This window comes from Salvelinus namaycush, chromosome 22, assembly GCF_016432855.1.
Source record: "Salvelinus namaycush isolate Seneca chromosome 22, SaNama_1.0, whole genome shotgun sequence".
NCBI lineage: Eukaryota > Metazoa > Chordata > Actinopteri > Salmoniformes > Salmonidae > Salvelinus > Salvelinus namaycush.
The window spans coordinates 24,736,654-24,763,747 of record NC_052328.1 but is presented as its reverse complement, the minus strand read 5'-3'; the positions used below and the strand labels follow the sequence as shown (position 1 = coordinate 24,763,747).

At 45.3% G+C, this 27,094-nt stretch overlaps 1 protein-coding gene across 1 annotated transcript in view; it reads left to right on the top strand.

Moving 5' to 3' along the window:
* ank3a (ankyrin 3a) overlaps window positions 1-27,094 on the top strand; it is a 145,236-nt gene that overhangs the window by 92,662 nt on the left and 25,480 nt on the right. The window contains exons 15-31 of the mRNA XM_038960615.1: window positions 2,764-2,862; window positions 4,058-4,156; window positions 7,772-7,969; window positions 8,672-8,770; window positions 9,515-9,613; window positions 9,916-10,014; window positions 10,396-10,491; window positions 11,414-11,498; window positions 11,715-11,771; window positions 15,662-15,785; window positions 21,430-21,532; window positions 23,176-23,282; window positions 25,050-25,274; window positions 25,403-25,557; window positions 25,698-25,909; window positions 26,192-26,399; window positions 26,585-26,681. Of these exons, the coding sequence (XP_038816543.1) occupies window positions 2,764-2,862; window positions 4,058-4,156; window positions 7,772-7,969; window positions 8,672-8,770; window positions 9,515-9,613; window positions 9,916-10,014; window positions 10,396-10,491; window positions 11,414-11,498; window positions 11,715-11,771; window positions 15,662-15,785; window positions 21,430-21,532; window positions 23,176-23,282; window positions 25,050-25,274; window positions 25,403-25,557; window positions 25,698-25,909; window positions 26,192-26,399; window positions 26,585-26,681 (2,162 nt within the window). The remainder of the gene's footprint in view (window positions 1-2,763; window positions 2,863-4,057; window positions 4,157-7,771; window positions 7,970-8,671; window positions 8,771-9,514; window positions 9,614-9,915; window positions 10,015-10,395; window positions 10,492-11,413; window positions 11,499-11,714; window positions 11,772-15,661; window positions 15,786-21,429; window positions 21,533-23,175; window positions 23,283-25,049; window positions 25,275-25,402; window positions 25,558-25,697; window positions 25,910-26,191; window positions 26,400-26,584; window positions 26,682-27,094) is intronic.

Below are 27,094 nucleotides of genomic sequence, written 5' to 3'. Positions count from 1 at the left end.
AACAGTCTACATGAAAAGTGCAATACTGTTAATATAACCATGTGTTAGTATGGGTTTTCAGTGAATTTATGTAAATCACAAAGCTCATGCGGTGCAGGAAAATTCTCACCAACAAAAGAGTGATCAAATTAAGATCCTACATCTGTATGATCTTCTTGAAGGTCAAAGAAGAGTGTTTCGTAGACTTTGGGGAATTGGTGTGTGCGCATGTATAATGTGGCAGTGTATATTGCAGAAGGATGTCCTTGAAGGTGACACCCTGTCAGAGGAATAGATTAATGAAGGGTAAACCCCACTGTGCCTCTATCTCTCTCTCGCTCTCTCTCTCTCTCTCTCGCCCACTCTCTCTCACACCCTGTCTGTCTGTCTGTCTGTCTGTCTGTCTGTCGGTCGGTCTGTCGGTCGGTCGGTCGGTCGGTCGGTCGGTCGGTCGGTCGGTCGGTCGGTCTGTCTGTCTGTCTGTCTGTCTGTCTGTCTGTCTGTCTGTCTGTCTGTCTGTCTGTCTGTCTGTCTGTCTGTCTGTCTGTCTGTCTGTCTGTCTGTCGGTCGGTCGGTCGGTCGGTCGGTCGGTCGGTCGGTCGGTCGGTCGGTCGGTCGGTCGGTCGGTCGGTCGGTCGGTCGGTCGGTCGGTCGGTCGGTCGGTCGGTCGGTCGGTCGGTCTGTCGGTCTGTCGGTCTGTCTGTCTGTCTGTCTGTCTGTCTGTCTGTCTGTCTGTCTGTCTGTCTGTCTGTCTGTCTGTCTGTCTGTCTGTCTGTCTGTCTGTCTGTCTGTCTGTCTGTCTGTCTGTCTGTCTGTCTGTCTGTCTGTCTGTCTGTCTGTCTGTCTGTCTGTCTGTCTGTCTGTCTGTCTGTCTGTCTGTCTGTCTGTCTGTCTGTCTGTCTGTCTGTCTGTCTGTCTGTCTGTCTGTCTGTCTGTCTGTCTGTCTGTCTGTCTGTCTGTCTGTCGGTCGGTCGGTCGGTCGGTCGGTCGGTCGGTCGGTCGGTCGGTCGGTCGGTCGGTCGGTCGGTCGGTCGGTCGGTCGGTCGGTCGGTCGGTCGGTCGGTCGGTCGGTCGGTCGGTCGGTCGGTCGGTCGGTCGGTCGGTCGGTCGGTCGGTCGGTCGGTCGGTCGGTCGGTCGGTCGGTCGGTCGGTCGGTCGGTCGGTCGGTCGGTCGGTCGGTCGGTCGGTCGGTCGGTCGGTCGGTCGGTCGGTCGGTCGGTCGGTCGGTCGGTCGGTCGGTCGGTCGGTCGGTCGGTCGGTCGGTCGGTCGGTCGGTCGGTCTGTCTGTCTGTCTGTCTGTCTGTCTGTCGGTCTGTCTGTCTGTCTGTCTGTCTGTCTGTCTGTCTGTCTGTCTGTCTGTCTGTCTGTCTGTCTGTCTGTCTGTCTGTCTGTCTGTCTGTCTGTCTGTCTGTCTGTCTGTCTGTCTGTCTGTCTGTCTGTCTGTCTGTCTGTCTGTCTGTCTGTCTGTCTGTCTGTCTGTCTGTCTGTCTGTCTGTCTGTCTGTCTGTCTGTCTGTCTGTCTGTCTGTCTGTCTGTCTGTCTGTCTGTCTGTCTGTCTGTCTGTCTGTCTGTCTGTCTGTCTGTCTGTCTGTCTGTCTGTCTGTCTGTCTGTCTGTCTGTCTGTCTGTCTGTCTGTCTGCTGTCTGTCTGTCTGTCTGTCTGTCTGTTCTGTCTGTCTGTCTGTCTGTCTGTCTGTCTGTCTGTCTGTCTGTCTGTCTGTCTGTCTGTCTGTCTGTCTGTCTGTCTGTCTGTCTGTCTGTCTGTCTGTCTGTCTGTCTCTAAAACACACACTGTATATGAGGGGACAGTACCTTAGACAGCTGTCCAGAGAGATGACGTCAGGTCACAGCTGTCCAGTTGGTTGGCTGTGTTGGTACTGCACAGTACAGTGACTGCAGAGAGCACCAAACCGAACACACAGTCATTTTGTTCCATTTGGCTTTGTCAGTGTAACAACTTGTTTTAACAATAACACCATGGAGGATCGGAGGATCCTCTTTGGACCAAGAAGTAGAATACCTTTGGAGATGTTAGAAAATAAACAATGGCATCTGAAGAAAAGTTGGCCAAAACGGGATATCAAAATCACATGGCAGTATGGAGCGTGAATTACGACATAAGGACAATTAGGCCAAACGTTGCTGTGTGTGAAATGGGAGTTATCTGTGGGAGTTCCACATCACTCTGGAAAATATGACCTAATGTCTTAAAATACTTTTCCTAACACAGAGGGACTTAACAAAGAGGGACGCCAAGATTAACATGATCACGTTATGCGCTATCCTTTTATAGATGAGGAATAGGATATGAGAAACAGACCCAGTGACATATTCTCTCAGGGTGAAACATCCCACTGAGCAAGACAAACACCTTGTCCACCCACTATACTTTCTTTCACATGGCCATGAAGATAAAGTGAACGAGACCCTACTCTAAGATTATTTAACAGTGTCCCGTCCCGTCCTTTCCTGTTATTGAAAGGTTTGCAACGTTGCACAACCTTACACATCTTGAACGCTCTCAGCTCTCCTTTATAACAGATAGTGCTATCAGTTAGGTTAGAGCTACCCGGGATCCTTGGGATGTCCCTAACCTAAACCCTAATCTTAACCATAACCCTTACCTAACCTGAACCTTAACCGTTTTAAATTTAAACTTCAATGGGATGATGTCAGAGTTGGATGTCCCAAGAATCCCATTTAGACTTTTCCCTGTCAGTTAGGTTGTTCTCTGTTCTCCCTGGCTGTCTCAAGTTGATGATGTGTCTCCTGATGTCTTCTACAGAAAGGGTTCAGTCCTCTTCACGTGGCAGCCAAGTATGGGAAGATGGAAGTGGCCAGCCTGCTTCTTCAGAAGAGAGCAGCTCCGGATGCAGCTGGAAAGGTGGGATGTGGGAAGACGGCAACTCTTGAAATCCAATAACATTCGCTTGGCCATAGAATTAGAGTTGCTTCTAGTTCTATGAGATTGGTTGTGATGTTTGAGACAATATCATTCATTCTAATAGAGTGAGTGAAATAGTAGAGCTCCACCCTCCCCTCTCCTCTCTCTCTTCCACTCTCTCCTCCCCTCTCCCCTCCCCTCCACTCTTCCCTCCCCTCCTCTCTCCCCCTCCCCTCCCCTCTACTCTCCCTCCCCTCCTCTCCACTCTCCCCTCCCCCCTTTGTTCGAATGGATGTCATACGTCATCCTGTGGGCCTTTGGCCTCCTTTCCTAGTCTCATCCCCGTCCCTCTGAAAAGGAACAGAACACTACTGAAGATAGAATGTAGGAGCTGCAGCTGGACTGAGGGAAATCACGACTTCTCTCAAGATGGCACAGCTTGCAGATGCTTTTCCTCCACTAAAACATTATGGCATGCACTCGTTCACCCTCTTCTAAGACACACAGATGCGTACAGACAGACACATACACACACAAACACACACACACACACACACACACACACACACACACACACACACACACACACACACACACACACACACACACACACACACACACACACACACACACACACACACACACACACACACACACACACACACACATCATACTTATGAGGAGCCTACTGGTACTAATTATGTGTCAGATCAGTGTCTGTGTCCGTGTCCAGCCATCTGAAAGTGCTTAACATAATGGCAAGCAGGTATGGTAATGAAGAGGAGGAGACTCCTAAAAATACATGTTTGTGGTTTAACAGTTCTCGGTGGTGTCACACTAAAACAAGTCCCCATCTGATGGTGTATCCAAACTGCAGCAAAATAATATGCAGGCTGTCAGGCACACACAATAACATAATTCGGTTTCCAGGGTGCCTATGTCACTAGAAATAAAAAAAATTGTAGAAAATATTTCTGTTGAAGTGTTCTGCATTTTGCTAGTTGTGTGGATGCGCTGTAGATGGGCTTAATTCAGCGTTGTGTGCTCATTGGTGTCATGCTTAAACTGATTCCCATCTGATTGGGTCCCATCGGCTCCATAGCTTTCCCTCCTGTTTTGTTTATGTTCTGGCTTCCTCCCTTGTGCTTTGGTGTTTGGGCTCCTTCTAACGTTGTGTTGTTTGTGTGTGTTTTAGAGTGGGCTAACTCCACTGCATGTAGCTGCTCACTACGATAATCAGAGAGTGGCTCTACTGCTTCTGGATCAGGGAGCATCGCCCCACGCCGCCGCCAAGGTACTTCACTCGGACACACACACAGTGTCATACACCGTGTGTCACACACACACACCAGATCAGGCATAATGTGACTAGTATCATACTGGTTTGGGTTTATTGATCTGATTAAAGCAGGCATGAGGTAGATTTTTGACCTTTTGGCCCATAGTACCAGCTGATAAACATTACGGTACCAGCTGATAACACACTGATTAACCATTAACTCATGTGTGTCTCTTATATGCTTTTTCTTTGTCTCTTGTCCTTGGCCTGTTTGGATTGGCTTAACTCTAAAGACAATTACTTTTTACTGAAGTGTGTACATCCTGTTTTAACCAACGAGGATGAGAGCAGAACAGGAGAGGATAGAAGTGATTTAACTTTCATTGCTGTCTTTCAAAGAAGAACCATGGATGTACTGTAGACTAGCCTAGTATGTGGTAGTGTGTCATAGGATTCAGTGCTCGTGTGTGATAGGATTCAGTGCTCGTGTGTGATAGGATTCAGTGCTCGTGTGTGAAAGGATTCAGTGCTCGTGTGTGATAGGATTCAGTGCTCGTGTGTGATAGGATTCAGTGCTCGTGTTTGATAGGATTCAGTGTTCGTGTGTGATAGGATTCAGTGTTCGTGTGTGATAGGATTCAGTGCCCGTGTCTGATAGGATTCAGTGCCCGTGTGTGATAGGATTCAGTGCTCGTGTGAAAGGATTCAGTGTTCGTGTGTGATAGGATTCAGTGCTCGTGTGTGAAAGGATTCAGTGCTCGTGTGTGAAAGGATTCCGTGCTCGTGTGTGATAGGATTCAGTGCTCGTGTGTGATAGGATTCAGTGCTCGTGTGTGATAGGATTCAGTGCTCGTGTGTGATAGGACTCAGTGCTAAGTCGACTGCTTCATACTGCTTTTTTGTCATGACTGTCACAGGCTTCTGTGTGGTCCAATAGAAAAGCATGGTAACTTAGTTACTGCTGTTGTTGAACCGCATAACAATCAGACAAAGCTCTAAATGTGCCAGAGTGGACCATGCCCAGTGACTAGGGTCACCTTGTTGTTGGCTTGCGGTCTTACAGGCCCTGTTGTAGTGTTGAAATAATGCTCAGGTTGTCCAATCACATCCAATAAAAATGTCTTGAAATGGGAAACATTGAAACCTTGTAAAATCAATCTCCCCCCCACCCCCTCTCTCCTTCTATAAAGTTATGTTTGCAGGCTACAGTCGGTGTCTCTTGTCTACTTTCAGTGTGCCAGTGTTTTGGAAATAAACTAAATCTTCTCTTTGAGGCCTAGGCTTGGTGAGATGTGGAGATGCAGAGTTATAAGTCACATGACAGGAAACAGTCGATGTCTTTCACAGCTGCCTGTCCCTTTGTCTTCAGTCATGACAGACAGACAGACGGACAGAGACAGACGGACAGAGACAGACGGACGGACAGAGAAGGACAGAGACAGACGGACAGACAGAGAAGGACAGAGACAGACAGACGGACAGAGACAGACAGACGGACAGAGACAGACAGACGGACGGACAGAGACAGACAGACAGACGGACGGACAGAGACAGACAGACAGACGGACGGACAGAGACAGACAGACAGACGGACAGAGACAGACAGACAGACGGACAGAGACAGACAGACAGACGGACAGAGACAGACAGACAGACGGACAGAGACAGACAGACAGACGGACAGAGACAGACAGACAGACGGACAGAGACAGACAGACGGACAGACGGGCAGAGACAGACAGACGGGCAGAGACAGACAGACAGACGGACAGAGACAGACAGACAGACAGACGGACAGAGACAGACAGACAGACGGACAGACGGGCAGAGACAGACAGACGGGCAGAGACAGACAGACGGGCAGAGACAGACAGACGGGCAGAGACAGACAGACGGGCAGAGACAGACAGACGGGCAGAGATAGACGGACAGAGACGGACGGCAAGATGGAAAACTGGAAAATTATACTGTCTGGAAAAGCTTTGTCAATGACCCAAAACAGTCATAGAATATAAAATCTGGTGTAATGCATGAAATCGTACTGTGTCAACTGTGGTATGATATGCTTGTTATCAAGGTATGAACTAATATTACAGAGGAATGGCTAAAGGCACATTTTCCCTGTTCTGGACTCCTTGCTCTGAGTTACCTTATTTCTTATATGACAGTTGAAGTAGGTGTCAAGAGCTTGTCTTGCTTTTCCACATCTGCCTACTGCCTCTACCCATGGTCTCAGCTTTGTAGAGATTTCTTAGGAGCAGTTATGCATTAAAGCTGTTAAAAATAATGTTTTAATCCCACAGGACTATTACACCCCCCCCAAACCCCACCGCCCTGCACCCCCAGGACTATTACACCCCCACTGCCCTGCATCCCAGGACTTTTACACCCCCTACCGCCCTGCACACCCAGGACTATTACACCCCCACTGCCCTGCATCCCAGGACTTTTACACCCCCTACCACCCTGCACACCCAGGACTATTACACCCCCACTGCCCTGCATCCCAGGACTTTTACATGTCCACTGCCCTGCATCCCATGACTTTTACACCCCCAATGCCCTGCATCCCAGGACTTTTACACCCCCACCACCCTGCATCCCAGGACTATTACACCCCCACTGCCCTGCATCCCAGGACTTTTAGACCCCCTACCACCCTGCAGACCCAGGACTTTTACATGTCCACCGCCCTGCATCCCATGACTTTTACACCCTCAATGCTCTGCATCCCAGGACTTTTACACCCCACTGCCCTGCATCCCAGGACTATTACACCCCACTGCCCTGCATCCCAGGACTATTACACCCCCACCCCCCTGCATCCCAGGACTATTACACCCCACTGCCCTGCATCCCAGGACTATTACACCCCCACCGCCCTGCATCCCAGGACTATTACACCCCCACCGCCCTGCATCCCAGGACTATTACACCCCCACTGCCCTGCATCCCAGGACTATTACACCCCACTGCCCTGCATCCCAGGACTATTACACCCCCACCCCCCTGCATCCCAGGACTATTACACCCCACTGCCCTGCATCCCAGGACTATTACACCCCACTGCCCTGCATCCCAGGACTATTACACCCCCACTGCCCTGCATCCCAGGACTATTACACCCCCAATGCCCTGCATCCCAGGACTATTACACCCCCACTGCCCTGCATCCCAGGACTATTACACCCCCACTGCCCTGCATCCCAGGACTATTCATGGAGTTAAAGCCCCACTGTAGTGTCATACCGCCAGTGGAGCGCCACTAAAGATCCTCTCCAGGGAAACCCTTTGGGAATGTTAGGATGGATCCGGCTTTAACACCCAACCAAAGACTCTCTTTCTGCCTGCCTGGGACTTTTGTTGTTTAGTAGTGTGTGTCCAGTGAAGGGAGAAGAGGGTGAAACATGTTGTTTCTGTTAACCAAGGCCTTAAGCTAAACCATGCAACTAGCTAAGACTATGGGATGTTTACAGTGTACTGTGTGTTATCATCTCTTTATCTAGAACCCTAATGAGGTCCCATACACATACATATCTGTAAAAATAATAGTAGTAGAATAGACTAGACTAGAATAGAGGACACATAGAGTGCTGAATACATTTTCTCTGTGTCTCTCTCTCCTCTCAGAATGGCTACACACCCCTCCACATAGCTGCCAAGAAGAACCAGATGGACATCGGGACCACCCTACTGGAGTACGGGGCGGACACCAACGCTGTGACCCGCCAGGGCATCAGCCCTGTTCACCTGGCTGCACAGGAGGGCAGTGTGGACCTGGTCTCTCTGCTGCTCACCAAGAACGCCAGCGTCAACATGGGCAACAAGGTAACACACACACACACTGTGTATACACAGCACAAACGGTTCACTGTACTGTGTTCACACTACATTCACATAAACACATACACACACGCACACACCACAAACACACACTCTCACCTGGCCTCACAGGAGGGTTAACTTATGTGGAAATTATAATTGTATAACTCATAGGCCTTAAGACCATACATCATCAACACTGAAACTAACACACTCATACAGAATACTACTGTTCACATACACACATGCACAACCACAGACACATGTGTTACCAAAGGCGCATACACACACACCAATGGCCAGGCTGACTTAAGCCCACTGATATGAGCCTAGAGGGCCTGTGTCATCCTAATGAGTTGAAGGCAGATGACACTTCTCTGTATAGCGCCGTCTGTAGCATGGCGAATCAGACCACAGCTGAGTCTCTCATTTTCAAAAGGAGTTCAAAAGGAGCCGCTGGATTTACCAAGTCCTTTAAAAACAACCTCCTAGCTAGCTAACTATCCCTGTGACTCTTTCAAAACAACCTCCTATCTAGCTAACTATCCCTGTGACTGTAAAAACAACCTCCTATCTAGCTAACTATCCCTGTGACTCTTTAAAAACAAATATGAATAAAGAGCCATTGCTTTGACAAAGCTATGATACCCCCCCGGCATGGAAAATGAATTCTAAATGTGTGTGTGCGATTGCGCGTATCTCTTTCAGAGCGGTCTCACACCTCTCCACTTAGCGGCGCAGGAGGACAAAGTCAACGTGGCGGAAGTCCTGCTCAACCAGGGGGCGGACGTCGACCCCTCGACAAAGGTGAAGGTCACGCTGTTTCCACGGCAACCACAGGGAACAGACTGTACAGACTATCACAGTGAAAGACTGTGGGACAGAGAGATGCCCTTGATTTCAACTCTCCTTATCAATGATAGACCAGGGGTTGTATATGGTTAATTCATGTGTTTAGAATAGTGATAAAGACCCACAACACAATGAAGTTACAGACATAATGTATTGATGTTACGTGTGTGTATCTATTGTCTCCACCATTCTATACACTGGTCGATAAAATGTTGAAGGAAAGATAAACACCTGCTCCCACACACACTTGGCTGCAGCACTGTGTTCTCAGGTGTGGGATGAATAAAGGATTAGAAGACACCTGAGTGGCAGGTGTTTGTGTCTGTATGTGCGTCACTACCAGTAACCTCCCCTGCTTGATGCAGCAGACTGCCCATCGGCTGCTCACGTTCACTAGACAGGGACACAGACAGAGAGAGATCTGCAGTAGCACAAGGTTACACACTGTGTTGTGCTGGCAGCACACTGGTTTACAGCCAAGGCTGTTCATTCATTCATATTTTCTCTCAGGTGTCTCTATTAGAGAAGTGTTATGAAGTTCTTGTTGTATAATAGGATTTTTGTGTCACACTTGTGTAAATGTAATGTTAGTTACTTCCTGGTCACACAAGGGCTGTGATGTCACAGGACGAGAAGTAACAAGCTCACATCTTCCTTTCTTCTCTCTCTCTCTCGGTCCCTTGCCCTTGGGTAAAACAGATGGGATACACTCCGCTGCATGTGGCTTGTCACTATGGCAACGTCAAGATGGCAGACTTCCTCATACAGAACCAGGCCAGAGTTGATGACAAAACAAAGGTAAACAACTGAAAGTCTGTCCCATGTGGTGTTCATGTGAGCTGAGCTTATTTACCTTTGTCAGTTTGTGTGTTTCTCGCTGGCTCTCGCTAGCACTCTCTTTGTTTTGGTACCACTCCCTCCTTCCCTCTGTCCCTCACTCCCTCTCTCCCTCCGTCACTCTCTTGCTATCCTCCTGTTTATATTTTCTCCTTCATGTTTTCACTTTGCACCTCCTTTCCCCACTCCCCTCAATTTCTCTCCATCTCGTTCTTCCTCTCACTATCATCCCTCCCTCCTGTTCTCTCTGTCGCTGTCTGCAGAACGGCTACACGCCCCTCCACCAGGCGGCGCAGCAGGGCCACACCCACATCATCAACCTACTGCTGCAGCACGGAGCCTCTGCCAATCAGCTGACCGTGGTGAGTGAGGCATGATGGGAAAACCTGCTGTCTCAGCAGCTCTCTTCCAGAGGCCTGGATCAGCAGGGCTACACAGAGCAGCAGGACACATACAATAGTATACAGTACATACATAGTAATGGACACACAGACACAGACACACACACACACACACACACACACACACACACACACACACACACACACACTAAAAACAGACTTCTACACAGAAACACACACACATACATATACAGTATCATTGTACATTCACAAAGCACAGAAATACACACCCACACACAGCACTAAATACACCCCCACATACAGCACTAATGTTGCCACACTAACAAAGTAAAAACAAACACATATTACAACCTACATAATTTCTTTCCCCCCTCTTCGCAGAACGGGAGCACAGCCTTGTCCATCGCCTGTCGTCTTGGTTACATCTCAGTGGTGGACACTCTCAGGCCAGTGACTGATGAGAATCTGAACTCTGTGGTAAGACGCCATGTATGTCTCTCTGTCTGTCTGTCATTGGTCTGTATATTTATGTTTCTGTAGGTTTGTTTGTCTGTCTGTCTGCCTGCTCGTCTATGTATTTTCATGTGGACCAGTGGGGCCTAGCCCCAATGTTACAGCTTGTCTTTGTCCAGTGAATATTGCTTCTGGCGCTCAATTTGACTGTAACTCATGAAATGGAGAGTCCACTCACCTGGCATGAACACAGGCCTTTATCTCAACTGACACCGCAGCGGTGGAAGACTTGATTTGTGTTCCATTGCTGTACAGGTAGTAGGTGTTGATCACAGGTTCACACACCCAAACAGTAGGCCGGGTACCACTCTTGAGGCAGTTTGCAGTACATAGCATGCTGATCTCTGCTTGTGTGTTATGGTGACGCAAAGCAAACGGTCGATTTTCATTCCTAGTGGTTGAAAAAACATGCCAATCCAGACTAGTGGTCTGTCTCCATGTACAGTATGTGTTTCTGTCATCTGACCATGTGCTTGCAGTTCACTGACCTTGTGTGTGTATCTGTGTGTGGGGATCTGAAAGTACATAGTAAATGAATAAACAGTTGTTTATTCCTCTGATGACATGTGGCCGAATCCTAACATGAGGTGTGCACATTGTGTACAACTCAAACCATGACATCACTGGATGAGTTACTGTATGCGTATCTCAAATTAGTACTTGGCCCTGAAACGGTATACAAGAGTAACTGCATGTGATTCCAGGAATGTTCTCTCACATGCTTAACTGTGTGAAAAGCCCAGGTTGAATATCTTGTTGCTCCTCAAATAGATCTGTCGACGTGTCAGGAGGGATTTAATAATAGTGACACCCAGGGCCAATCAGGGGCCACTGGGCACAGTAAGCATTCATCTGCATTATTCATGTCGGACTCTTTTATCAACAGACTGCGACAGAAAAACACAAAATGAACATCCCCGAGACCATGAACGAGTTTCTGGACATGTCTGACGATGAAGGTATGAGTATAAGTGGTTGATATGACTGTATCAAAACTTCGCTTATAACCTAAGCCGTGCATTACCCCATAAGCTGACAGTGAGTTGACCGATTGGGGTTAACCTGTGTTTTGTGTATTCAAGGCATGTGATTCATATAGTATGCGTTGCTGCATCTCATATTAGTGAAAGTGTGCCATTTGATGCCTTATTAATATTCCATTAACTGTATGTATTCAAATCACACAGCTAAGGCTAATGCGCCGGAAATTCTCAATGACGACTGTATTTCAGATGTTGACGAAGGTATTTGCCCCATTTTTCTACGCAGTAGTTTTGTTTTTGTTTCACTCTTTTCACGTAACCCCATTCCTTCACCTGCACCTCACCTGTTGGAAAGCTAACCATCTCACCATCATTGCTGATACGCTGCTTCACTGACTGTCCGCTGTTGCTAGGAGTTTGTCTGGCAATCTGGAACACGCTAGCCAGAACCCACCTCTTTCTCTCTGCTTCCTACACTGAAATGCAGCTTTCTCTGAGTATCTTGTTTGATCCACATATCAGTAGTTGATGTCACCAAATGTAAATCAGCAGAGAATGTAAGTCTCGGACACAAATTACATTTGTGTTTGAGCTTTTGGACTTTTATTTAGCTTGCGATAAGATACTGTTTGTTTGGTGTGATTTATCCACAGTCATTCTGGTTACACTGCATGTAGCTAAGTATTCAAGCCCTAGAGCAATTTGTGCTTTGAGGGACAGGCCTTCCTTTTACATGTTGTTTTTATTTTTACATATTAGTCATTTAGCAGACACTCTTATCCAGAGCGTCTTACAGTTAGTGCATCTTAAGACAGCTAGGCGGGACAACCACATATCATAGTCATAGTAAGTACATGTTCCTTCAGTAAAGTAGCTATCAGCAATGTCAGAGCTAGAAAAGGGGAAAAAAGTGAGAGTGTCAGTTCACAAGCCTTTTTTGGGGGGGGGGGGGGTTCTGTGGGGTTATTGAAGAGACTCTTTGAAGAGATAGGGTTTCTGGTGTTTTCAGAAGATGGGCTTCCTACTGTAGTAAAGCTGAGTCTCTCCACATTCATTATGGTGCTTTTAACTTTGTTGCCAAAATACCATGCATGGTAGTTACATGGTATTTCAATATCTTGGGTAAAGATAGAGTAATAAATTACTATACATTACTTGTAACTACACAGTTACACTACTTGTAACTAGTAAAGTGTGTGGGACAAGTGTTGCTACAGGTTACCGATCTCAAGTTGCACTCTTTTGCTGGCTGTTTGAATACCAATGTATGAGTAGTTGTCAGGAAAAACTTTGTTATTCATTGCTTCAAAAACACTGGGTGACAACTGAAATGCACTGAAAAAAAGTGAAATCTAAGCTAGCCTAAATAGCTTATATTGAGTGATAATTCGTTTTTTTCTTACCAAGCTAAATTATCCAATGTCATTGGCTGTTAAAAAATTAAATATTATCTTAAAAAAGGCTTAATACAAGAAATGTATCTTATTTCAAGATATTTTTCAAGATATTTTACCTTAATATCTTTTTTTATTTTTTATTTAACCTTTTTAACTAGGCGGGACAATAAGACAATATAAGATATTTAGTCTTGCTTAGATTTCACTTTTTTGCAGTGCATTTCAGTTGTCACCCAGTGTTTCGGAAGCAGTTAACGGACACTACTGTAAAATGGATACATTTGTCCATGGAGTGTTGCTTAGGTAACTGTAGAGAGGGGTGTGGAGTTTCTGTGTCAGATGATACTGTTGGACTCAACAAGTTCCACACACTCACCTGCTGACTGATCAGAGATGGTGCTTACTGTGTCTACATCAGGGCTGATAAACACACACTGCAATGATTACTGCTCTCCATGTTCAATGCTTTCCACATTGTAATGGCCTCTCATACAATACTGTAATGCTATAATCAAATTGGTAACAAATAGTTTACCTCATGTCAGCTGTTGTGGTTATCCTCACAGTTTACTACATTGCTATATGGCCTTAGGTGTAAGATTGACAGAGGCAGATATGGTCCCGTGTGGCTCAGTTGGTAACGCATGGCGCTTGCAATGCCAGGGTTGTGGGTTCGATTCCCATGGGGGACCAGTACATAAAAGCACAAAAATGTATGCACGCACTACTGTAAATGGCTCTGGATAAGAGCATCTGCTAAATGATAAAACATGTAATGTAAACTCTATGCTGAAAACCTATCCTCTGGGAATGTGTCATTGACAGTCTTACTGAATAATGGTGTTACATCTGACCATGCATTACACCAGTAATCTGTCCACAGTGCATGCCATCTCTCAGTCGCCTTATGGAGGGCAATCCAATTGGCCATGACAGGTCACTCCTGTCCTGCTGTAGTCAGAGTGCAGTGGCACGCTGATCCCACTAAGCATTCCTTAGATCACCATGTCTAAAAGAGATCACTAGTCATGATTTCAGAGGAGTAATGGTTTATGGAGGTATATGTAGGCTACTTTCTTTGAGAGACAAAAAGATGAACCAATTATCCATTTTGGGGGGCAGTTTTGGTCCACCCATTTGGATTGCAGCCAGTTTTCCACTGTCCTCCCCCCTCCCCAGGAAAAAACCTAGTGGGTTGTTCTTCAAAGACTCTTTCTCAGTTCAGTCTCCCCAAACTGTTTATCCTGTGTCCTAAAATAAGTATTTGTTTACATTCTGGATTACACTCAGATTACTGCGCAACAGACAAACCACAAACATTATTCAAACGCGACCTCTCTATCCCTCTGCCACTGTGTTTTCGTTGCAATTCAGATTGAATTGACGAAGATGCTATCCGGACTGGTGAACTTTCTCTCCAAATCCAATGATATGAGCTTTAGCTGAGCCGAAAAGCAAAGAAACCTCTTATCGCGAATTTAAATGGCTTCTACTTTTACTTTTTCGCTCAGGGATGTGCTCTACCCGGAAAACTCCGCATAGTTTAAACTTTGTTTGCAGCAAGAGACGGAACGGCAGCGGTGCAGCCAGTCCCTGCACTAGCAACAATTGCAGCAGTTACAGTAGGCTTTCGGACAGACCCTGGCTGGAAGGACAGACAAACGGGACAGTTCGATTTCGAGTTCTTTCAGCCGCAACCACATGAATGGATTGTAATTTTTTTACGCCTCTCGTCTCTCTCTGGATGTATTGGTGGGAGTTAACTGTTCTGCAGATAATTGGAAAATAAAGACAAACACGGGAATATAATAAGAGTGTTGACGGACATGGCTGTTTTTCTATGTAAGTCATAAAGGCCATATTTATGGAGAAGTGTTGTCGAATGGAGGTGATACAGGGAACTGGTGCATAAATTTCGTACGCAATCGAGTTATTGTAGGCTACAGTGTAGCTGAGGCGGGAGAGAGCCGTGTGAGTGAGAGAGAGCTGGGAGAGGGAGAAGAGAATCGCTTGCTTGCTATGACGTACAGTATAGCCTTCAGTACTGCATTGGCTTTGAAAAACATTACTCACCTTTGACGTTCTACAGTCAGTGTGTGAAAGCGAGCGTGTTTGAAGGAACCAGTGTTGCAATGTAGCAAAGAGCTGTAACGACATTGTAGCCCATCCGAGCAAAAGTGCGGCATTATCTGAGGTACTGGGGCTGCCGGGGGAGGGGCTGCGGTGGAAGATTGATGTGTTGCAGGCTGGGGTCGGTCAGAAGGGGGAAAGGGGATACATTGTCGCGGCAAGGATTGCTGTTTTTTTTCACCTTGATAATCTAGGTGCTCTTGCTGCTTGAGTTCTGCTAGCGTTTAATTACACCCAGCGCTTTTTGGCTTGAGTGTCAATACAAACTGCGTTTGGTTTTACTGGACAGAAGAGCTATGCTGCAAGTAGCTTTTGTCTATCTCCAAGCTAGTGGACTTCGTTAGCCTATGAATAGATTGTAACGGATTTATTACCATGTCATTCATTTCAAGTAGCCTAGACCTATGAGTGTTGATGCTGCTATTTAGCTTCACTATAGCCCAATGAGTAGCCTACCAACTGAGCATAGGGCCTAGTACTCTGGCCCACTAGTTATCAGAGTGACACTGATTAATTATCCGAGGCCTGTTATAATGAAGTGGTGGTAAGATTTTTCTAGGAGTACTGCAACACTCTTCTTGCTCGGATTGCCTTTGAAGTAATGATTGGGGACTTTTCCACCAGGTGAGGATGCAATGACCGGCGACACTGACAAATATCTGCGGCCCCAGGACCTCAAGGAGCTGGGGGACGACTCTCTTCCACAGGAGGGCTACATGGGGTTCAGCATAGGAGTCCGCTCAGCGAGGTATGTGACACTATTATGACATTATATGCTCTTGACCGCGATGTCATGTTTGGCATTGCCAGTGCGTTTGTTTATCCTATACACACAGGTTTAAGATGTGCTGATATGTTGATGATACTGTATGGGAGCAGTGAAATTGTAAGAAGTTGTGGTGAGTTAAGTGTCCTTCATAGAAACATATGTTATGAAGATGTAATAGATATGTTATTACCACTTGGTTCAGCATGGCATCATGATTCAGCAGTTTGAGTATTTTACGGGCCATAGAATGACTATTGATCAACGTCACTGATACCTACACGTATACATATTGCCTTTGGTCAGATATGTATACGTTTTTGCCCACTACAGTATTCAAAGAGAGGATGACCAGCTGTAGGCTAAGAGTTGAGTACCCAGTAGAAAACTGGCAAGCTTGGGAGAAAATACATAATCACATTAGATGAGTATTGTATAACCCACAGCACATCATTGGCCATCTATTGTGGAGCCCCTGACAGCTGGCAAATGCATGGGGAGGGTCGACTGACTAAAAACAACGACGGTGTCAGGCAGCAGCACACTATGGGGGAAAAACTGCCTAAAACAGAACCACTGTTTTACAAATCAAGAAAGAGGAGTTAGATCAGATTTTAGGCTATAATGGATGGTGTGAGTTGTTTAACACATCATTTCAATATGAAGCGTGAACTCATTTCAGCTGTTCCTGGTTTGATGAATCAAGTCCGGGTGTTTGAATAAGGCTGTGTCACTTTTATCATCTCTAGAGAAGCTTTCGGAAGTTCATGTCACCAATTCCCAAAGCCATGTGACAAATGTATTGACGGCTGCTTAGTCAGTAAAAGTTAGTGATGATGTCTAAATCAAGGACTTTCTCTGATAACGTTTTGCATCTATAAACTATGTTACCATGTACTATCCTGTATACTGTGCTATGATACACCTGTGTCATTATGCTGTTATTTGAATCGCAAAGTAAACTGGTTGAATATGTGTGGTGAAAAGATATTGCTGACATGATTCTTTGCAGTCCTGGAAATGTTCTGCTTTTGTATTGATTGGTTAATGTATGGTACCGAGCAGCTGCTTTCTTTTCCCCTTACCTTTCTGTTCATGACATTGGCCTTGCATGGTTTGCTCTCGGACTGGGCCACACACTAGTCTATACACACACACACATACATTCGTAAACTATTCAGACCCCTTCTCTTTTTCTACATTTTGTTACGTTACAGCCTTATTCTAAAATGGATTAAATAAATAAAAAATGTACATAAGTATTTAACCCCTTTGCTATGAGACTCAAAATTGAGCTCAGGTGCATCCTGTTTCCATTGATCATCCTTGAGATGTTTCTACAACTTGATTGGAGTCATTGGACATGATTTGGAAAGGCACACACCTGTCTATATAAGGTCCCACAGTTGACAGTGCATGTCAGAGCAAAAACCAAGCCATGAGGTCGAAGGAATTGTCCGTAGAGCGCCGAGACAGGATTGTGTTGAGGCACACATATGGGGAACAGTACCCAAAAAATGTCTGGAGCCTCCATCATTCTTAAATGGAAGAAGTTTGAAACCACCAAGACTCTTCCTAGAGCTGGCCGCCCGGCCAAACTGCGCAATCGGGGGAGAAGGGCCAAGAACCCGATGGTCACTCTGACAGAGCTCCAGAGATCCTCTGTGGAGATGGGAGAACCTTCCAGAGGGACAACAATCTCTGCAACACTCCACCAATCAGGTCTTTATTGTAGAGTGGCCAGACGGAAGCCACTCCTCAGTTAAGGCACATGAAAGCCCGCTTGGAGTTTGCAAAAAGGCACCTAAAGGACTCTCAGACAATGAGAAACAAGATTTTCTGGTCTGATGAAACCAAGATTGAACCCTTTGGCCTGAATGCCAAGCGTCACGTCTGAAGGAAACCTGGCACCATCCCTACGGTGAAGTATGGTGGTGGCAGCATCATGTTGTGGGGATGTTTTTCAGTGGCAGGGACTGGGACACTAGTCAGGATCGAGGGAAAGTTGAATGGAGCAAAGTACAGAGAGATCCTTGATGAATACCTGCCCCAGAGCGCTCAGGACCTCAGACTGGGGCCAAGGTTCACCTTCCAACAGGACAACAACCCTAAGCACACAGCCAAGACAACGCAGGAGTGGCTTCGGGACAAGTCTCTGAATGTCCTTGAGTGGCCCAGCCAGAGCCCGGACTTGAACCCAATCGAACATCTCTGGAGAGACCTGAAAGTAGCTCCCCATCCAACCTGACAGAGGTTGAGAGGATCTGCAGAGAAGAATGGGAGAAACTCTCCAAATACAGGTGTGCCAAGCTTGTAGCGTCATATCCAAGAAGACGATGCTGTAATAGCTGCCAAAGGTGCTTAAACAAAGTACTGAGTAAATAGTCTGAATACTTGTGTAAATGTGATATTTCATTTTTCTATATATTTTTTTTTATAAATGTGCAAAAATTTCTAAAAGCTGTTTTTGCTTTGTCATTATGGGGTATTGTGTGTTGATTGATGATGGGGGGGGGGGGGGGGGGGGGACAATTTAATCAATTTTAGAATAAGGCTGTTTACGTAACAAAATGTGCAGAAAGTCAAAGGGTCTGAATACTTTCCGAATGCAGACACACTTTCCGACACAGACACAGAAAGAAAAGAAAGAAAGACTATAAGCCCAGGCTTGGAGCATACCCCATGCAAAAGCAGAGCATCGATGTCACATGAAAATAAAAACACCTCTCTGCTTGGACGTTTTCAAAATGCTTTGCTCTTCACCACTCTCTTCTACTTTCCTTTTTTTTCTTTCTTGCACTCTCTGTTTCTCACTCTAGCCCTAGGATCAGGTAAGAGCAGAAAGCACATTTCACCAAACATATTTCCCTCCCCTGACTCATCCTCTGTGCGTTGTGACTCCATGAACCATAGTCAGTCTTTCTGGTATACTTTCTCTGAGTTTTTTGGTGACTTTATTTGGGAAACCTTTTTCGAGCTCACTAATATTTTTCATCACCTTATTTTCTCATCAGTCAATATAAACCCCTCATCATTTGCAAATAAACCAAGTAATATTTAATACAAGTTATGAATAGAGTACATGAGAAAATGAATGTGACTGTTTTGTGTTATGTCTTAATAATAGCAGGTGCTTTGGTTAGAGTTGATTAACCCATATTTTTGTACGGTGTGGTTCAAGGTGACACCCTCCCCCTTTATAATTTCTTTGAAGGTGTCACTTTATGTAACTTCCAGGGATCAATATGTTTCAGTCCATTTTCAATCAGTATCAATCAAACAGTACTGCAGTATTGCTTACAAAGGGATTGGAGATATTATAATCCTTAAAATTACCCATTCTGGTATGCAGAGATGGAAACCTCAAGGCCTCAATGGCTTGTTGTCTAAAAATCCCGCATTGACCTATCTGACAGACACGTGCACACACACACACACACTTTACCTTGGATCTATCTGATGATTGACAGAGCAATCATCCGCACAACCAACTCTTTAAACTGACACAGATAGGCAAATGTTAACTTTCTTTCCAGATCAAATAACACTGCTTCATCTTAAAATGTAGGCTATGTGGAGAGACAGTAAGAGTGAAATAGAGATGGTGAGAGAAAGCAGAATGCATTGAGGGAAATAGGCATGGCAGTGTTTAGAATAGCAACGAGGGAAGGGGTGAGGGACAGAGGCAGATTGATCAAAGCCACTGAGAGGCATGAAATGGTACAGAAAGAAGCCGGAAGGAGAGGGTAAGGGAGTAGGGAGGGAGGGAGTGAAGGAAAAGAGAGGAGACTTCTGGTAAGTGCACCCGTGAAAATGTAACTGTGAAGCAACTCTGCACAAATAAAACAAAATGGAATTGAATTGGCAAGAGAAAGATTGGCGGAGAGGAGGAAAGAGATGGAGGGGTAATAAAGAGGGAGGGAGGAGAATTGTGAAGAGCAAACACAGGCAGCAACACAGAGAGAGTAGGCAAAGCAGGTTTGGGATGCCAGACCATTCAGGCTGAGTGGAGTTGCTTAGAAACTTCAGCTGCAGTGCTGAATAAAGGGCTTCTCTCTGTGCTGAATAGCATGCTCACTCAAACACGCTGAGCTCTGCGTTTTTGCTCTCCCTTTCTCCACACACACACGCGCGCACACACACACAGTTCATACGCATGGGCACACACACACACACACACACACATACACAGTGCAGTCCCACACTCGTGACTAGGTTAAACACACATTTATTCTAAAAGAACATGGCTACATTGTTTAAAGGCCCAGTGCAATCAAAAACGTGTTTTATATATATTTCCACACTATGAGGTTGTAATAGTTCTCTGAAATTGTGGAAATTATGATAATGCTCTTTTAGTGTAAGAGCTGTTTGAAAGACCACTTGAAATTTCTGCCTGTTTTGGTCGGACGGAGTTTTGGCCTGCCTGGTGACATAACCAGGCGGTAAATTAGTTAATAGACCAATATGAAAGAGTTCCAAACCTCTCTGTCAATAACAGCTAGTTTTTCACTCAGATGTATTTTTATACACCCAGACGACTCTCAGAATTTTTCTTCTCCCACTCAGACCACTCCCAGACATTCCTAACAAAATTCTTGATATAGAAATTGCTCTTGGCTAACAAGCTATTTTTGTTACTGTTTGACCATTTTAATTAAAAACAATCACATTAAGGTACTTAATTGTTAACCAGAAAGGATTTTATAGTTGGATTTTTTTTTTTAAACGGCTGCGTTGGACCTTTAAAACAATCAAGTAAGAAGAGTTTGAGAAAAAGCCAAAGGGTGCAACCAACTGCATTCAGTCAGTATGTCTGCAACACCAGGAACACATCACAGCACAGCTGAATGCAGTAAGACAGAGAGGACCATCATCTCTGTAGCACCCAAACTAACACAGATAAATAGTACACATTTGGTGGGTGCTTATATTTGTCATATTTCACACGTGCAGATGTGTTTTATTACGGATGTGTGAATTGCCTGCCGCCCTACCTGCCAATCCCAAGTCATTTGAGAATTTAAAGACACAGAACTTTGCCCATCCTAAAACGAATATTTAATTGAATGAGCTACATTACTTTAACTGAATACGAAATAGGATACTTCAAAGTAGTTTGAGATTATTTTTAGGGACCGTTACAACTAAATCTTTATTTAATAACCATAACGAATCTGGATGTTTTAGTTATTGAATTGAGTTAGTTCCATACTCTATGTAGTGTATAGTTACCACCTTATTGTTTGTTAGTAGATCAAAAGTGATTCTTCATCCAGTTCCTCTCTGAAACATCTAGTCAGGCTCTATTTGACCTCTTATGTCTGTGTTCGTGATAAACAGACACACCTACAACTCCTTTATCTCTCTCTCGCTGTCTCTCTCTGTTAAAACTGACTGACCTCACTCTCATTTCCATCTCTGAATAACTCCTACCTATCCGTCTATCCCCAGCTGTGGGACTCTAATCTTGCTCTGCACTATATACGGTACGTTGTACGGTGCGATTCAGTTCCCTGGAGGTTGCATGTAGTAATGGATTTGTTTTACTTTTGCTTTTCTTTTGGTTTGGGCCTGCTGTTCATTGTCACCCGCTGTGTTGCGTGGTAACATTTAAACACCCCAGCCTCCGCTCCTTCAGTTCGGATAGGTCTAACACCCTCAACCGCAGCTCCTACGCGCGAGACAGCATGATGATAGAGGAGATCCTCGCCCCGACCAAGGACACGGTACGTCCTCCTAACATTCCTTTACCCCTTTCTTGTATCTCTTTTTCTGTGGTCTCTCTCTCGGTTTCTCTGTGCCTGTCTCTTTCGCCTCTCTTCTCCTTGCTCTGTTTCTGGGTATTGCATGAAACGATTAACATTTTTATGTGAACTCTGAGATGGGGTCAATGATGGATTTAGCCTCCCCCTGGATTGTGGTAACAGTTTATTTCCAGTGCCTATTTTGGGCTTTTTTGTTAGTTTGGTTTATGTTGGACACTTGTAGTGCTGTGTCCATGTAGGACATTTTCTGTAAGAGTTGTTTCAAACTTCCCTGTGGCCACTGAAGGTTTCCAGCTGCCTTGGGAAAACCAAACAGCAGTGTCCTGATTTGTCTTGTTTTGGTGATCACTGTGCAGGATCTAAAACAGGAACATTAACCTGATGTACCATAAATAATATTGCCAACTTCACTGACATAATGTTCAACAAACAAATTCCCAGGATTCGTGACTATAGAAAGCGAAAATATGCACAACTTCCATTACCTCTCTTGCAATGTAAGCAAAGATGTTGGGTCAAAGAGGAGCCTTGTATTGGAATGCGTGTAAATCTTGTTTTCTCAAATAGTAAAACATTTGTTTCCTCAAACTTGGTCGTAAAAACTGATTAAAGCGACGTGTCCTGTGCTTTTTCCACGGCTTGAGGCATCATAGAACGCTCTGTCGTTTATCTGTTTCATTATGATGATCACATGTTGCATTCTTGGTGTTTTGTGATGTTTGTGGCACAATCAGATCTACTTATCAGAAGTAAGGTTGTCTTTATGAAACATTAAAAGGCCACTCTTTGCTAAAGACAATCTTGTGGTAAAAGCTACTGCAACATCTTCTCCATGTATGAGTTGTTAGCCAATGACTGCCCACTGGGCACACATTGGTTGAATTGAAGTTGTTTCCATGTCATTTCAATGAAATTACGTTGAACCAATGTGGAATAGACAACGTGTGCCCAGTGGGTAGGGACTGGTAGAAAAATCTCAAGGCTCTTCAAGTCCCATTTGTGATTTCTCATCTACCCTCTAAAGCTTCAGAGTGTCTGTAAAGACCTTTCCTACTTGATTGACCCTCTCAATAAGGTATATGATGACATCAATACAGGGTTACCTCGCTCTGCTCATGCTCTATGACCATCTCTCTGGTTTCAATCATGTTTGTTTGTTTGAGCTCTGAAATTCCCATTCCATTCATTGGTCCTCATCTCAGTGAGGTAAATAGTTGTTTATTTTCCCATGCGACTTCTGGTCACTGTAAATTCCCATGATTCATTTTTATACAAACAAATTATTGTTTCATTTGGACTTTTGTCACTTGTTGTGGTTAAATGGATAATCATATTTAGCATGTTTCATTGAAGTGATGTTGAATGTTTTAGATGACAATAACATGTTTCTGTGAGACTGTATGAGTCCTGTTAGATCACTTCTCTGTAGGCGTAAGGTGTTTTATTCTCTTATTGTGTGTTAGAAATGTAGACGGTCACAAAAGGTATCACTTCTTCTGTCTGTCTGTAGATCAGTGAGTGTCACCGTCAGGTTAGGTCGTAAACCATTAAGTCTCCTTCATAACTCACCCATTGACCCTCCTCCTGCATGTGCTTTTTCACAGCACCTGGCTGTAACTCGGGACTACGATGCAGAGTGTCTGAGGCGCTACAGCTGGACCCCAGACACAATAGATCACAGTAACACTGTGTCCAGCCCCATTCACTCAGGGTAAGAACCAGGCCTCTGCCAGCCAGTCTGACACCCAGCCACAGTTAGCTCTAGCCATGCCAGACTACAGCTAATCCAGACACAGGAGAATGTTACTCTTCATACTCCATTTCACCAGCCCAAGAAAGACCCAGCTAGCAGTTGTCTGCAGTGAAATACTGTTATGAGGTTTTCCTTTCTGCAGTCTGTTGTGAAATTTTCATTTGCTGAGCCACAGGGATGAATAGTAATGGACTTGCACTGTAGACTACATGATTTAGTCTTATTGGAAATGTACTTGACAGTCCAATGTCCTGCCCTGGGCTCAGTACAGATGGAAGATATCGTGTTTAGGGTTTTGTCAGGGCTCATGTACTGGAGTTGAGTGAAAAGATGACATCTTCCTTTCTAGTTGCTTTAATTTGAATACCAGCTAGGCCAATCGCTGTTGTAAAAGTGAACTTTGGTCTTTCAAATGAACCCTGCAGTGTTTGCTTAGAATTTCATGTGAAGTGCATATGATGAAGTGTATGTGCAGGAATCAGTCTTGTCCTTTTTGTTATACAATCCTTTTTCTGTTATCTGTTATGCCATAAGCATTTATTCATTTCTGCCCCTTCCAATGCCCTCCATTTTTCCATTTCAGTCTCACCCTTTTCATCCTTTCCTTTGCCTTACATGACGAAATACATCAGACCCTGAAAAACTAAATTGATTGTGCTGTATTACTAAATCTAGTTTTTTGCCTCCTGCACTGTTTTGGTTTTTATTTTGCAGCTTGTCCTCCCCGCTCCCTCAGTATGACTCCAGGTGATGATTGTGTCTGGTGATGTCACCGTGATGTCACAGTTTCCACTATTTCCTCTTTGCTCTCCGTGCTCGTGTCATCTGTGCGGTCTGGTCTCTCATCTGCGCTGTGTAGCTGTAGTACTAGTGATGTGTTTGGGATTTTCTCACTAAGGTGCCTCTGACATTGCATATATGGATGAAGCCCCTCAAATATATGAGCAGGCCTGCCGAGTGAACACAGACGATGCCGAGCCTAGGCAAACATACAGTACTATGTAGACAGTCAAATACACCACTGCACTGTACATAACATTGTGTATGGTGTTAGGTTAGAGACTATTCCTGTAACAACTCAGCCAGATCAGCCATGTATAGTATCTTTATTATAGTGCCTTTATCTTAGGTAAGGTTTTATGGCTTTATTGCACCTAAACAGCTGGCATACTATACGAGGCATTTCACTTTAGCATTCCCTTGTTTCCTCTACTAATAGCTTACTACTACCAGTGCCAGTTTCCACAATTCATGGGATGCCCAAACTGCATTTATTTATTAGAATGGAACACGTCATGTATTAAACACATTCTTTCATTTGTGAATTAATTTACTTTCTACTTGGGGTGAAACATTTGTGAAGGTGTTTAATATCAGTCACTAATCACTGCTTCAGAGGGATTGATCTTGGCAGGAAACTCCCCTTTACCCTCTATTACATCACCTCTTAGTTCTTTACAGATTCAGTGTCTTAAAGGTTGTTCTAAGACATTGTTAAGTGTCAGAGGTGAGACCTGCCAAGTTTGAGAATTCGAAGCACCATATCCTATCTCTGTCTCTCTCTCTCTCTTGTATTTTCTTTCTACTATCTCTCTTTTCGGAGTGTTTGGGTGTAAGGTGGTCACAGCATGGGATTCGTCCGTCTCACGTGTCAGTGGTTATTGCCTCTCTCTCTTTTCCCGCTTCCCACTTCCTGGTCTAATATTTGTATTTCTGCGCCGGCAGATTCCTGGTCAGCTTCATGGTGGATGCCCGTGGGGGTTCCATGAGAGGAAGTCGAAGCAACGGCATGCGTATCATCATCCCGCCCCGGAAGTGCACGGCTCCCACCCGCATCACCTGCCGCCTGGCCAAGAGGCACAAACTGGCCTACCCCCCACCCATGGTGGAGGGAGAGGGCCTGGTCAGCCGGCTGGTGGAGGTCGGCCCCGCAGGAGCCCAGTTTCTGGGGTAGGTTTTTCCTTTCCCTTCCCGAAGCCACGGAACTCTATTTAATTTTTGCTCTTTGAATGTGAAGATCCACCATTTTGGCTCTATGGGGGCTCTGAACTCGCTCTGGGTGTTCTGCTCCATTCTAGACCTGTGATCGTGGAGATTCCTCATTTCGGCTCCATGAGGGGAAAGGAGAGGGAGCTGATCGTGCTGAGGAGCGACAACGGTGACACATGGAAGGAGCACCAGTACGACTGCCATCCAAGTGACATCACAGACATTCTCAACGGGATGGACGAAGGTACGTTACACACAGGTCAACATTGCTAATATAATTGAATACCCTCTCTGACACATCCAGTCATTCCTTCGTCATTCACACATACATAACTTATTGAATATCCTTCATCCATCTATGTTTGGTAATGTGTTTTCCAACAGAACTGGACAGCAATGCTGAGCTGGAGAAGAAGCGTATCTGTCGGATCATCACCAGGGACTTCCCCCAGTACTTTGCGGTGGTGTCCAGGATCAAGCAGGAGAGTAACCACATGGGTCCAGAGGGTGGGACTCTGACCAGCCTGACCGTGCCCATGGTCCAGGCCTCCTTCCCACAGGGGGCGCTCACCAAAAAGATACGCGTTGGCCTGCAGGTCTGAACATCAAGTCAATCAGTTAGCTGTACTGTTTAGGAACTCCTTTAGTCTCTGTTTTGTGTTATGCTTTAAGCTTTGACCTAATTTCCCAACGTTTTGGCTAAGAGCATGGTTTTGATTCATGATGAATTGGCTACTTTCATTCTATTGCAATTTCTTTACATGACATTCTTGTAAACGATAATGTTTTTTCTCAGTACTACATGTATTATGCTAATTAAAACAAATGAGAGAACATTGATTCACTTCTTTCATCCCTCGTTTCCCCCTTCCCTTCAGGCTCAGCCCGTCCCAGATGACATGGTGAGGAATCTCCTCGGCAACAGGGCCACCTTCAGCCCTATCGTTACCGTGGAGCCCAGGAGGAGGAAGTTCCACAAGCCCATTACCATGACGATCCCTGTACCGCCCCGATCGGCAGAGGGCCACCCCAGTGGACCCAGGGGAGACTCCACCCCCTGCCTGCGCCTCCTCTGCAGCATCACAGGCAAGTCCATGTTCTGAACAACCTCTGTGGCTGAGAACATACCTCCATTGAAATTGGTTCAGACCTTCAATGATAACAAGGTTCACTCCTACTTGGAGACAGGATGGGAGGACAGGGTTTGCAGTAGGTGGAAAAGAGGCTAACCAGGGATGGGGATTTGTCTTTTCTCGTGGTTTTCCATCCAGGTGGAACATCTCCTGCCCAGTGGGAGGACATAACAGGGACCACTCCGCTGTCCTTCGTCACAGACTGTGTTTCCTTCACCACAAACGTGTCGGCCAGGTAAGGCCGTGCTTTCTCACATGCTCCCAACCAGTTAACACACTACCCAGGTATTGATTTACCTCGCTAACAAGTCCTAACTAAGTGGCCACAGTGAATTCTGGGTTACTGTAAATAAGGTCCTGTGAATTCTAACAGGATGGGAAGCATATGGCCAGTGTAGAACCTGATATTACCAGAGAGCACTGCTTGGCTTTAGTCAGTAGATTCTTTTAGTCATGTGCCTCAGCACTTTTCAATGTCAGACCAAACTGATATGATTTACACCTTAGACCTTCATTGAGAGGGTTGCTAGGCTGCAGAATGTCCTCTGATTTGATAAACATGGAGATTTTAAATATGTAGTGACTATTTTTGTGCGAGCTGGTGAAGATATTTTAGAGCATAGAATGGAGGTGAACATTTCAGCTCAG